Source organism: Narcine bancroftii, chromosome 13 (genome assembly GCF_036971445.1).
Source record: "Narcine bancroftii isolate sNarBan1 chromosome 13, sNarBan1.hap1, whole genome shotgun sequence".
Lineage (NCBI taxonomy): Eukaryota > Metazoa > Chordata > Chondrichthyes > Torpediniformes > Narcinidae > Narcine > Narcine bancroftii.
In genome coordinates, this window is record NC_091481.1 from 74,895,133 (window position 1) to 74,909,436 (window position 14,304).

At 48.6% G+C, this 14,304-nt stretch overlaps 1 protein-coding gene across 1 annotated transcript; it reads right to left on the reverse strand.

The window, feature by feature from the left end:
• Positions 1-387: 387 nt before the first annotated feature.
• On the reverse strand, positions 388-6,415 carry LOC138748285 (insulin-like growth factor-binding protein complex acid labile subunit). Its single transcript, XM_069908192.1, has 2 exons — positions 6,361-6,415; positions 388-2,713 (listed from the first exon to the last, which is right to left on the reverse strand). The coding sequence occupies exon 2, from the start codon at positions 2,697-2,699 to the stop codon at positions 606-608; it is 2,094 nt and encodes a 697-aa protein (XP_069764293.1). The 5' UTR covers positions 2,700-2,713; positions 6,361-6,415; the 3' UTR covers positions 388-605.
• Between the last annotated feature and the right edge of the window lie 7,889 nt (positions 6,416-14,304).

A 14,304-nucleotide genomic window follows, 5' to 3' on the forward strand; every position in this document is an offset into this window, starting at 1 on the left:
GCGGCTATACTTTGTGAGGTTTTTTTATGTCACCGAAGATTCTCGTAAACCTCTACAGGTGTACTGTGGAGACCATTCTGGCTGGTTGCTTCACTGTCTGGTACGGCAGTGCCAAAGATCGGGACAAGAATAAACTCCAGAGGGTTGTTAACTTGGCACCACACCACTCCATCAAGAACATCTACAAGAGGCGGTGTCTTAAAAAATCAGCTACTATCTTCAAAGACCCCCCCACCTCCACCACCCAGGCCATGCCCTCTTCACCCTGCTACCATCAGGGAAAAGGTACAGGAGCCTGAAAATGAGCACTCAGTGGCACAAGGTCAGCGTCATCCCCTCTGCCATCAGATTCCTGAATGATCACTGAACCACAGACACTGCCTTACCTTGATTTTTCATGCACTCTTTTTGTTTATTGTTGTAAGATGGTTATATAATATGAATATTCGCTTTATGACGCTACTGCAAACACTGAAATTTGTGACTTGTTCATGAGAATAAATCCTGCTTCTTGAATGGTGGAGTGGGTTTGATGGGCCAAATGGCCTTGCCTTCCATCTTCTGGTGAAATGGAATCGGAAGAGGCTCTGGAGATGGATCGGGCCTCAGCAGAAGGGAATTCTGGGGCAGAGCAAAGAGGGGGCAGAGAAGATGATCGTCAGAAGTGAGAGAATCGGCCGCGCTGTGGAGGAGCAGTGGGAGGGCGAAGAGGAGAAATTCTTCACGGCTGTCACAGGTGATCGATCTGAGAAACACTCAGCCGGCTTCAGAACGATGCTGGGATTTTTCCACAGCCAGTTGCGCAGGTAGAGGATGGACGGGCAGCCACAATCCCATGGATTATCTTCCAGGTGGATCTCTTCCAGTTTCGTCAGTCCTCCCAGAACACCGTCATTCAGCTGACTCAACCTGTTGAAGTCAAGGTGCAGGTGGGTGAGCTGGGTAAGGTTCTGGAAGAGACCGGGGGGCAGAGACGACAGGTCGTTGTGGTTCAGGTTGAGTTCCTGCAGCTTGACCAGACTGGCAAAGGCATCAGGGCCCAGGGTCGCCAGGTGATTGTGGTGCAGGAGAAGCTTCTGCAGCCTCCACAGCCCAGAGAAGCCCCCGGGGGGCAGGTGGAGCAGATGGTTGAACTGCAGCTGGAGCACCTCCAGCCGCCGCAGCTCGTGAAACCAGGCAGCCTGGACCGTGGGCAGCTGGTTGTCTTTCAAGTGGAGCTCCCTCAGCCTTGTCAGCTCCCTGAAGATCATCGGTGGCATGGTAGAGAGATTGTTACTGTTCAGCTGGAGATCCGTCAGGTTGGCCAGGCCCTTGAAGGCATGGTGAGGGAGGGCGGACAGGCGGTTCTGGCTGAGCTGGAGGACCCGGAGGTTGCCCAAGGTTGCGAAGGCTCTTCTGGGGAGAGAAGCAATGCTGTTCTGGTCAAGGTGCAGATCACGCAGGTGGGCTAACCCGTGGAAGGCCTTCTTAGGGATGACCTGCAGGCGGTTGTTGTTAAGGTATAGCATCCTCAAGTGGGTCAGTCCCTTGAAGATCCCCTCGGGTAGATGAGCGATGGTGTTGTTGTCCAATTGAAGCTCCCTCAGCTCCGACTGAGCCTGGAAGATCTCTGGAGGGAGGGACGAGATCCGGTTATTGTCCAGGTGCAGTTCCTTGAGATTCAGGAGGTCATCAAAGACTCCGGCAGGCAATGACTCGATGGCGTTGTTGAACAGGTTCAGTACGGTCAAGTTATCGAGTGTCTGAAAGGTTTGGGGAAGGAAGTTCGTGAGATTGTTGAAACTCATGTCCAAACGTTTCAACTTGGTCAGGCCAGGAAAGACATCAGCCGACAGATTACAGAGTCCATTGTTGCTTACATCCAATAAAGTCAGATTTTCAAATGTGGAAAGAAAGGCAGGAAGGAAAGCAATTTGGTTATTATTCAAGTAGAGATGTTTCAATGCTTTAAGGTGTCCCAATACTTCCTTGGGAATTGATTGGAGGTGGTTACTGGTGAAACTTAAGACCTGAAGTTGATCTAACCCATCCAAGGAACCTTTGATCAGGACAGAAACGTTGTTATTTCGGAGGTATAAATGCTTCAAACTGCTCAGACCCTGGAAGGCCTTGGGTCGGATCTCAGAGATCATGTTGGCATTGATCTGAAGGAAATCCAGTTGGCTCAGCTCATTGAAGACACCCGGGAGAATGGTGGTGATTTGATTGAAGCTCATCATTAATGCTTGGAGACGGGTGAGGCCAGTGAAGACCCCAGGATCCAGAGAATGCAGACAATTACTGTTCAGGTTCAGCTCTTCAAGATTTGCGAGGGGGCGCAAGGATCCTGGGGCCAAGGATGAGATGTGGTTGCTGTTGAGGTAGAGCTTCTTCAGGTGGGTCAGTGCTTGCAGGCCATGCATGGGAACTGCAGTGAAGAGGTTGTGGCCAAGATAAAGGACGAGGAGCTGCTTTCCTGGCGGGGCCTTGGCTGAGAAATCCGTGGGGAGCAGAGTGGAGATTTTGTTGTCCTGCAGGAATAGTTGTTGGACGTCAGTAGGAAGGTCCCCGGGAACCTGTGTCAGCTCTTTGCCAATGCACAAAATGGTCATCTGGGAGTCTTCCAGGCACTTACAGATCTCACAGATGTGGGCGGCGGATGAAGGCGCCAAGAACAGCAGTAGGCCCAGGGCAGTGAGGTGGCAGAGGAGACTCTCCATGCAGAATGGTCCCACTGCAAAATGAACACACTGTGGACAGGCGTCACCGAACGGACCCATGGAGCCACACAGCACAGGCCCTTTGGCTCAACTCTTCCCTTCTGGGCTAGTCCCATTTGCCTGCATTTGGTACATATCTTTCTCAACCCTTACATTCCCCATAAATATCTTTTGAACATCATAAATGCACCTCTGGCAGCAAGTCTCAGAAAAAAACCCACCCTCTCAGTGAAAAATATGCCTCTCAGGATCCTTTTGCCTTTAACTGACGCTCTCTAGTTCTAGAATCATCTACCCTGGGATGAGAACGGTCAGTGCTCACTGTATGCCTGCCCTTCATGATCTTACAAACCCCAATAAGGTCACCCCTCAGCCTCATACATAGAACACTTCAGCACAGTCCAGGCCCTTCGGCCCTTGATGCTGTGGTGACCCATATGGTTGGCGTAGCGGTTAGCTCAACACCAGTGACCGGACCTGGGTTCAAATCCCACACTGTCTGTAAGAAGTTTGTACGTTCTCCCTGTGTCTCCGTGGGTTTCTTCCAAGGGCTCCGGTTTTCTCCCACCTTTCAAAATGTGCTGGGAGTTGTAGGTCAATTGGGTGTAATTAGGCAGTGCGGGCTCGTGGGCCGAAAGGGCCTGTTACTGTGCTGTATGTTTAAAATTTAATTTAAAAATACTAAACCCTCCACACCCTGTAGCCCTCTACCGTCCTGGGAAACAGGGGCTGGCTATCCACCCTATCTATGCCTCTCATAATCTTGTTGACCTCTATTAAGTCTCCTCTCATCCTTCTACGCTCCAAAGTGAAAAGTCCCAGCTCTCTGCTAACCTTGCCTGATAAGACATTTTCCAATCCAGGCAACATCCTGGTAAATCTCCTTCACAGTTTCCAAATCCTTCCTGTAATGAGGTGACTAGAACCGAACGGAATACTACATTCTCGCCTCTGCATCCTCTCCGGATAACTCAATCCCTCTAGTACTTTTCAGCTTATTGATGACCATCCTCTTGCTGGGTTTCAACACTCTTGTCAGCCATGAGCATTTGAGATCACCCTCAATGCCATCCTGCCTGAACAGTGCCCTGAACCCCTCGCTGCCTTCCCCACAGACCCTGGCTGGCTACAGCTGGACTGTGTTAACCCCTCCAAAGTCAGTGGCCTCCAACGCCGACCAGGTGAGGAGGAGAACCGCCTCTTCCCTTGGTAAGATCCCACACAGTGGAGGATGAGGCTAATCTGCCCATCGGGTCCCCTGCCTTTATTCCCAGGGTGGGAGTAGCAAACTCCAGAGGACATCTGTACAAAGTGAAGGGAGGGAAGTTTAGGGGAGATGTCAGGGTAAGGGTTTTACAGAGAGTTGTGGATGCCCGAAATGCCTTGCCAGGGGTGGTGGTGGAGGCTGGAACATTATGGGCATTTAAGAGACTCTTAGACAGGCCCATGGATGAGGTAGGGAGGTTTCATTTTCTTTTGGTCAATTTATATATGTTAGCACAATATTGTGGGCCGAAGGGCCTGTACAATGTTCCATCCTCCCTGTGATCTATCCATCATCCTTCCCACCCTCCAGTCCCATAACAGTGGCCAATGAACCCACAGGGAGGTGAGAGCAAACTGGAGAACCTGGAGTTTGGGGGTTGGGGGGGGGGGGGAAGATCCATGGGTGACACAGGGAGAGTGCCATGCAGGCAGCATCCGAGGTCGGGATCGAACTGGGGTCGTCCAGTTCGTTTTGGTGCTGTGAGGCAAGGTTTCTACTAATTCTGCTCTCCTAGCCCAACAAGAGTTTTTCTTTCCCCAATAACTGAATTCAAGGTCAGTTAGCTAAGTAATTCACAGAGTGAAACCCAAAGGTCTGAACATACTGTGATTGTAATAAAAACACACAGAAATGCTGGATGAACTCTGCCGGTCTCGCAGCATCCTGAACCCTTCCTCAAGGTGAAAGCAAAAATCAGTCTTGCATCTTAACTAAAGACTAGAGTTTATGGGGGAAGAGTGAGACAGGGAGGAATCCAGACCAACCAAAGGTGTTAATTGGATATGATAAGAGGAAAGATGAGACTATTTTTGCCTCTGTGAAAGGAGTCAGAGGGAAAAGGGAAGAGAGAGAGAGAGAGAGAGAGAGAGAGAGAGAGTGAGCGAGAGAGAGAGAGAGAGAGAGAGAGAGAGTGAGCGAGAGAGAGAGAGAGAGAGAGAGAGAGAGAGAGCATACGGGGGGGGACGAAGATTGGGGGGGGGGGCGGTGAGTTTAACAGAAACTGGAGAAGTCGATATTAATGTCATCCGGTTCGAATGTGCCCAGACAGAAGATGAGGTATTGTTCCTCCTCCAGATTGCAGGTGGTCTCAGTCTGGCAGTGCGTGTGACCATGGACAGACAAGGGAATAGGACGGGGAATTGAAATGGGTGGCTACTGGGAGATCCATGGTATTCCAGCAGACAGAGCCAAGGTGCTTGACGAAGCGATCTCCCAGTCTGCACCTAGTCTCTCCGACGTAGAGATCACAATGGGAGCATCGAATGCAGTTGATGTTAAATTTAAATGTTTAAATTTAATTTTATTAAAATTTAGACATACAGCACAGTAACAGGCCATTTCGGCCCATAAGTCCGTACCACCCAATTTAAGCCCCATTAACCTACATCCCCCAGTACATTTTGAACGGTGGGAGACCCGGAGAAAACTCACGTGGACACGGGGAGAACATACACACTTCTTACAGACAGTGTGGCATTTGAACCCTGGTCCTGTCCTGATGGCTGGCACTGTAAAGGCGTTGTGCTAACCGCTTCGCCAACCCTGCCACTGATCCCTTTCGGTTGCCGGCAGCTCAGGGTGAGAGGAGTTGGTTGCCTGACTGCCGGCGATGTCCAGCCTGTGGATTGGTTTGTTTCATCCCATCCATCTTGCCTTGGACAATAATGATCAGTTTTTGTTGTATACAGAAGTACACAGGCAGTTTGTAAAATACTGCTTTAAAAAAACCTACCAAAATATACTTAATTAAATTAAAAAGACAATAAATGAAAAAGATTAAACAGTTATCCTTAGCAATAGTGCGGACAGTCGTTTTGTGGTTTCGGAGCAGCGCCTGAGGAGTGTGACAAGAGGAGGTTTAAGAGTTAGGGTCGGGGTTAGCTGTTGGAAAGAAACTGTTCTTGAACCAAGGGGTGCTGATGTTCAGGTTTCTGTACCTTCTGCCCAGAGGCAGCAGTGAGAAGAGGCTGTGGCCAGGTTAATACTACATACAACATTACAGAACAGTACATGCCCTTCCACCCATGCCGCCCTATATGTACAGCACCGACCCAAAAACAACTAAGCTCCTCTTACCTCATAGCCCTCTATTTTTCTTTCATCCATGTGCCTGTCTAAGAGTCTCTTAAATGCCCCTATTGTTCCAGCCTCCACCACCACTCCTGGCAATGCACACTGTATAAAAAAAATGTCCCCCTGACATCTCCCCTGAACTTCCCTCCCTTCACTTTGTACAGACATCCTCTGGAGATTGCTACTCCTGCCCTGGGAAACAGGTGCTGGCTGTTCACTTCATCCATTCCTCTCATAATCATCTAGACCTTTATTAAGTCACCTCTCATCGACTGAGGGTACATTATGATGTTGGCTGCCTTTTTGAGGTGCGTTAGTTACCTTCCGGAGCCTTCTGTATTCCCCAAGTAGCGGTCGCTGTACTCTCCACACTCTCCACTTGCTCTACTGATACTTTCAGGGGCTTTCGGTTTTGCTGCTTTTATCAGAGGCGTCAGGATGTGGCTGTGGGGTCAGCTGCCTTCAGTTTCCATTCAATGGCTTCCAGCAAGAGTTGTGGGTTAAAACCAAGGTACGAATCCCAGCAACAACAACTGTCTGAATTAATGTAGCACCAGCGAGGTGCTTCTAGGAACAATAATGCAGTTCAAGGTAAAATTAGGTTTCTCTTCACTCACTTTCCACACGTAGATCATGCTGACAGGGCCAGCAATTATTGGCCATCCCTAATTGCCCCGGTTTGAGAACCGTATGGTTAACAGTAGATTGCGAGGGCAATTAAATGCTTTGAAAAGTCAGCCACACTGAGTGGTTCTGGATTCTGTTTCAAGAAGGTGCTCCAATCAATAACCTCATTCCCCTTTCATTCCTCAGGAGTTTTCAGAGGTTTGGAATGACACCAGAAACCCTGGCAAATTTCTACAGAGGTGTGGTGGAAAGAGCGCTGACCAGCTGGATCGCAGTCTGGTGCGGGGACACCAATACCCTCGAGTGTAAAGTCCTGCAAAAGCCCAGGATATCAGAGAGAGAGAGAGAGAGAGAGAGAGAGAGAGAGAGAGAGAGAGAGAGCAGCAGCAGCGATCATCAAGGATCCACCCCACCCTGCACACGCACTGTTCTCGCTGCTGCCATCAGGAACAGATGCGACCCCTTCACCGTCAGACTCCTCAATGACAAACTCAATCAGAGACTCATTTAAGGACTCTTACTTGTGCACTTTATTGATCTCTGGATTGCACAGTCAGTTGTTTACATTTCTTCATTTGTTTACATGTGTACATTGAGTAGTTATTTTGCACTACCAATAAGTAGTAATTCTGCTTCGCCCGCAATAAAAAGAATCTCAGGGCTGTATGTGATGTCATGTATGTACTCTGACAATAAATCTGAAATCTGAATCTGAAATTTATGCCCTTAGGTTTTAGATTCCCCTTACTCTGGGAAAATGGCTATGATTATTTTCTTTAACTATATGATTTAATGAACCTCCATAAGGTCCCCCCTCAGTCTCCTATGCTCCAAGGTGAAAAGTCCCAGCGTATCCATCCCTTCCTTATAAATCTAGCCTGCCAGCCTCAGAAACATTCTTATGAATGTAGATCAAAAGGACAGTTAAGAAGGCCTATGGGATGCTGGCCTTCATAAGCCAGAGTTCAGGAGACGAGAAGTCATGTTACAGCTCTACGAAGCTCTGGTGAGACCACACTTGGAATTTTGTGTTCAGTTCTGGTCACTTCATTACAGGAAGGATATGGAAGCTGTGGAGAGGGTGCAGCAGATGTTGCCTGGATTGGAAAAAGTCTTACGAGGCAAGGTTAGCAGAGGTCAGACTTTTCTCTCTGGAGTGAAGAAGGATAAGAAGAGTTGACATCACCTTGGACTCCTTGCTTTGGTTTAATAGGACTGGTTTTATACCCAACCATCAGTTGGTTTGTATTGAGCTTTACTTTGCCAATGTTTACCTGTGGATCCAGTCCAGACTATTCTATTATAAACCGTATATAACAAGCAGCAATGGACTATGAACCAGACAGTGTTTAATTTTTAAAAACTAATCTCATTTCTAAATCTTAAACTATAGTCTTAAACTATCCTTAATACTAAATCTATCCCCACCAAGGCTCTAGAAGGTAACTAACGCACCTCAAAAAGGCAGCCAACATCATAATGTACCCTCAGTCGATGAGAGGTGATTTAATAAAGGTCTAGATGATTATGAGAGGAATAGATAAAGTGGACAGCCAGCACCTGTTTCCAGGGCAGGAGTAGCAATCTCCAGAGGATGTCTGTACAAAGTGAAGGGAGGGAAGTTTAGGGGAGATGTCAGGGGGACATTTTTTCACACAGAGAGTAGTGGGGGCCTCATTAGCAGGAATATCCCTTGGTCTCCACTTTCTCACAACCACACCATCTTTAAGATAATATCTAAATGTCACTTTCTCAATTTCCTCCTCAGATAAAACCTTATTTCTTACCTCAGCAAGATCAATATCTGCTTTTTGTTTTCCTATCATTTCCTTTTGTGATAAAGAAAACTCCTTACTTTCAGGTTCAACATCAAAATCCTGGTCTACAAGAAAAGTTTCTGATAAATCCACGCAATCTAAAAACTGTTCTGCCTTATCAATAATTTTTCTTCCTTATCAAGTTTCTTTGCCATTGCCCAAGTCACTGCCCAGGCTGCATAGTGGTCACCACAGGACCCAATCGACCTTTTGCCAAGTCATTCACCAAAATCAATGAACCAACATCTATTGATAAACTCTCTCGAATCCTGATGGTAATTATTGATTTTTATTATTAATTATTTGTGACTTCAACAATATCCTTTGCAAAGATACTGGCTCTGTTTCACCTCCCAAACCTCGAATTTAATTTATTTCACCCATGTCAGTCCCATCACCCAACTACAAAACACGTGGTGCCCTGTAGTATCTGCTAACTGCAGTGCCACCGAAATAAGAGATGTCTACGCAGCACGAGGTGAACCAGTAACTGAAGTTTATTTTGAATTCCTTGCACTGCTTGGGGAGTCTGCCCATTTCCTGTGAGGGGCACGCTGGCCTTAGGAAGTGAGGTCAGCGTGTTGCAGCATCACTCCCCGTCCAACGGCACCAGAAAATGCACATTGTCTACCACAGGCTTCTCCTCAGAAGGGAAAGGGGTCCCACGCCATCTTGTGTCGGATGACTGGGGCGGCGATTTGGCCCATCTAATCGTGCAGTCTCTTGGCCCGCTACACCACCATCCCCTTCCAGAATCGCTGCTGCCCTTTAAGCAAGATATCGTATTCACTTTGTTCGGGCAGCCTCTGTGTCTGACCTGGGGATCCGGGGTGCACTAGCCCGAGTCCGGATGCACTTCCTTGAGGCGGTCAATGGTAAACTTGTCCTGCCACCAGCCAATGTCCAACAGCACTGTCGCGCTGCAACGCCTTGAATGGGCCTTCGTAAGGGCATTGTAGGGGTGTCCCTTGCTGTCCTCTCAGAATGAAAATGAATTCAGTGGACTGCAGATTCGCTGGGATGGGGCAGGGTGGAGAGCCATGTCAGGAAGGTGGCGGAGCTTTCTGTCTACTCATTTGTTCCCTCAATCACTGGAGGATGTCTAGAGGACTGGGTCATGGGCTGGGAGAGTTGAAGTGACTGTCCCCTGGGATGGTAAGCAGGGAACTTTACTTCATCTTGGCCTGATGACACTGATAAATCTTTTGGTGCTGTGTGAATTCATAACAGCACCCATGGGAGTTCATCCATCCAATTCAGGCCTTGTAGTCGGGCTTTCAGAGCTGCTTTCAGGTGGCGATGGAAACATTCAATGATGCTGTTTGTTTGAGGATGGTAGGCCCATGGTGTGAAATCAGGGCTGGCAATGAGAATGTCATCCAGGTAGGCGAAGATGAAATCGAGATCCTTGCCAACCACGTCCATGAGATCTGAAACGTCTGGGCTACATTCTTTAGTCTGAAAGGTATCCAAAGGAACTCAAAAAGGCTGAAAGGTGTAATGATAGCCATTTTCAGGACGTTGTTGGGATGCACCGGAACCTGATTTTTCCCTTTGACGAAGTCCACCTTGGAAAAATTCCGGCAGCCCTGGAGCCTCGTGGCAAAACCCTGGACATGTGGGATGGAGTATCTTTCTGGAATGATGGCACCAACCGCCAGACTTCTTCAGGACCATGTGCAGCAGGGACGCTCAGGGACTGTTTGATTGATGGACAATACCCAATGCCCCCATGGCAATGAACTCGATCTTGACTTGAAGGAGTTTGTCCTATGGGAGGCACCATGCCCACATGTATACTGGGGGCCAGTGGTCTCGATGTGGTGCTCCACGCCATGTGCTGGTTTAGCGTCATGGAAGTTGGGCGACAACAGTGACAGGTAGTTGGCCAGTAGGCGAGTATATTCATTACGGTCTAGAGCAGGGGTGTCAAACTCAAATTCACAGAGGGCCAAAATTAAAAACTTGGACTAAGTCGAGGGCCGAACTAAATATTTATTGAAAATTTTCAACAACATCTGCATGTTTTCTCTTCTTTCAACATATGTAATGTTAAACTTTAGGATATAACTTTAGGAGGATAATGTTACAGGTCAGGAGTAGGTAGCTCAAGTTCACCCTTTGCTTGACCTGAGGGAAACATATTTGGTCCCTGTGGAGATGTAGTCAGCATTCACAGGCTGTGTCCATTTTGGCCTGCATCAGGACTCAGCATTTCCTGCTCACTCCTCAGGCTCTAGGCCTCTATTCACCCTCGACCCACCATCCCTCTACCTGACCAGTCCTTTACCCAACCTCTACTCACCCCTCACTCCACTCGCTCTGCCTCTACCCACCCCATCCTATACACGCCCCTCTACTGCCTCTCCCCTCAACCTGTTCCTCCCTCTACCCATCTCTCACCCTCTAATCACCCCTCCCCTACTCGCCCTGCCCCTCCCCTTTTACCTCTTCCCTATCCACCCCTCCTTCTACTCATCCCTCCCTCTAACTGCCCCTCGCACCACCATAACTTCCCCTGCCCATTACCCCTCACCTACACCCTCTGCCCACCCCTGCTTACCCACCCACTCAGGCCCAGCGCGCTGCCGATCAGCCTTTGCGGAACAGTGGGGGCCGTGTGCAGCCTGCCATGTCCGTCGCGCCGACAGGAAATCACAGGCGCTCGCCAATCCGCCGCATTGCTCGACAGGTGGGAGAAGTGACTGGTTGTGCGGGGAGCCTTCCAACTGGCTTGCCGGCTGATGACATCGACAGACTTCTCGTGTTACAATTTTGTTTTCCCTGTTCTCAAAGTTTGCACGGTTAACCTGCAACACTCTTGCTCCCTCCGCGTCCCATGGATCTGATGCCCAGGTGTTGTTAGGATTCCCAGCAGAAGGTTTGTGGAACTTTACCATTCTGGATTCCTTTTTGAGAATATTCTGGCCATCTTTTAAGGGGGGTGGTTTTAGGGGCGAGGGGATAGTTAGGGGGTGGGGAAGGATGTTGGGGGTGACATTACCAAAAAACAGCATCGGCTCTCGCTGCAGGGCGGGCCACCTCTAATACATTTTTGAAATGATCTTGCGCGCCAAATATAATTATATTTGGCCCGCGGGCCAGAGTTTGACATGTGTGGTCTAGAGCATGAATTCCTAACAGTAGGAAGAAATGTTGCCATAGCATGAAGGGGTATGATTGGAACATGGTAGCGTTGACCAAGCGGCATCTGTTCATGTCCACTAGGAGCTCGTAGACCTGGAGGAAATCTGCTCTGAGTAGGGCTTGTCCCACAGATTCAATCATACACTTCCAGTGGAAAACTGTGTTCTGGGCATGGATTGTGACCAAATGGGTGCCGAAACTCAGAATGGAGGAACCGTTGGCTGCCTGTAGAGGGAGGACTTTGGGATTGTGTTTGAATTTGAAATTCATCAGTGGAATGAGACTTATCTCAGTGCCCATGTCGACTAGGAAATCCCTCTTTGTTCGATGGTCCCTGAGGTAGAGTAGGCCTTTATGTGTGCCAACCTCCGAAGCCACTATCGGCAGTCGGCCTATCCATTTCCCGCCGCCATGCTTGACTTGGCGTTGGGGTATGAGCATGGAGGGACACACCCCCAGGCGTTTCGGCCCCATCTGAAGTGGTAGAAACAGTAATTGCCCTGTTTGTCTTATTGTGTGTTACATTGCGGTTGGGCCACGGCTACTGCTGGAGGGTCCGGCAGGGGGGAATGAACCGGAGGCACTGACCGTGTAGATCAGTTGCACGTATCAAGCTCTGTTGCGGGATGTGGAAAGGTTTGTCTGCTTCCTTGGCTACCAGGTGTGTGGCACTGAAATCCATGTCGGATATTCCCAAGGAAACGTGCACCTGTAGCTTGGAGTGGAACAGGGCCTCGAACAATCTGCTAAAGCCACCGTTTCGTGCTTGAGCTCGGACAGGTGTCTATAGCCCAGGCCTTGCACATTCAGGATGCGGATTGTGTACTCATGCCGGCTGAGTTCCAGTGAACCGAGGAGGAAATACCAGAATTGTTTGTACTTACACTTCCTAGGAGGATTTTCAATGAAGGAGTTGACTTTTTGCTGCGGTAGCGGCGTCCAGGGCGCTGACAATGTGCCAGAACTTGGTGTCCTCTGATCTGGAACTCTGACGCTACCATTTGTAACCAGTTCCTGGGCTGATTTGCCCTGAAGGGCGGCAAATGCACGCCCACAGCGTTGGGTCGCAGCCATTGCGACTGTAGTGGTAGTAGTATCCTGCACCTTTTTGTATTTGAGGTGGGTTCCAAAGATGTTGGAACCATTGGGGTCACCAATGTAGCATCTGCTAAATGAAATGAGAGACGTCCACGCAGCACGAGGTGATACAGGTACTTACCCCCATCAAAAGTAGTGAGTGTGTGTAATAGTCGATCCCCCTAAATTTTACTCTAAAAATTGTCCACAAAATGCGACTATTACACAAGTACATACAGTAGATGTACATTTTGATTATTGAAACTAATACAAATTAGTAGTGTAAAAATGACACCTTGTCCTTTGGTTGATTTATTTTTTTTTTCTCTAGAAGAGAATATTTCTCTGACCTCAATCGAGAGGAGAATCCGAGCTTTTGCTTCGTTGATAGCCAGATGAGCAATTTTGACGGTGGAAATATATTGTTTCACCCTCTCACGTTCAGTGGTTACACGATATCTCGCCTTACTTATGTTTGGAAAAAAAATAGATCTAATATTAAGGAAGCAAAGTGTGAATTTGAGAAGATGCGGGGCCTGTTAATGGATTATTATCAGCATTGGAGACTTGAAGGGAAGCTCCGGGGATTCCCTGACTGGTGTCTGGAGGCCAATATTTGATTCATATTTACAATAGACACAGATCACCTTATTTAGGGGGAGGGGGAGATTAGTAGGGGGGGGGAAAGACCAATAAGTAAACGGGGGGTTTAACTACAGATCACGGATCGTATCACAGAACAACATGATCACATTGGAGAAGGATAAAATACATGATGTGTTCTTTGTATAAATTCTGTATTCAATATTATTTTTGGATGATTACCAGCCCCCCCACATCTCCATCGGGCACACAAAACTCAAAACGGTCAACCAGTTTACCTATCTCGGCTGCACCATTTCATCAGATGCAAGGATCGACAATGAGATAGACAACAGACTCGCCAAGGCAAATAGCGCCTTTGGAAGACTACACAAAAGAGTCTGGAAAAACAACCAACTGAAAAACCTCACAAAGATAAGCGTATACAGAGCCGTTGTCATACCCACACTCCTGTTCGGCTCCGAATCATGGGTCCTCTACCGGCACCACCTACGGCTCCTAGAACGCTTCCACCAGCGTTGTCTCCGCTCCATCCTCAACATCCATTGGAGCGCTTACATCCCTAACGTCGAAGTACTCGAGATGGCAGAGGTCGACAGCATCGAGTCCACGCTGCTGAAGATCCAGCTGCGCTGGATGGGTCACGTCTCCAGAATGGAGGACCATCGCCTTCCCAAGATCGTGTTATATGGCGAGCTCTCCACTGGCCACCGTGACAGAGGTGCACCAAAGAAAAGGTACAAGGACTGCCTAAAGAAATCTCTTGGTGCCTGCCACATTGACCACCGCCACTGGGCTGATAACGCCTCAAACCGTGCATCTTGGCGCCTCACAGTTTGGCGGGCAGCAACCTCCTTTGAAGAAGACCGCAGAGCCCACCTCACTGACAAAAGGCAAAGGAGGAAAAACCCAACACCCAACCCCAACCAACCAATTTTCCCCTGCAACCGCTGCAATCGTGTCTGCCTGTCCCGCATCGGACTTGTCAGCCACA

Excerpts from the sequence above, each read along its gene's own strand:
- LOC138748285 (XM_069908192.1), bottom strand. The coding sequence starts at position 2,699 with ATGGAGAGTCTCCTCTGCCACCTCACTGCCCTGGGCCTACTGCTGTTC.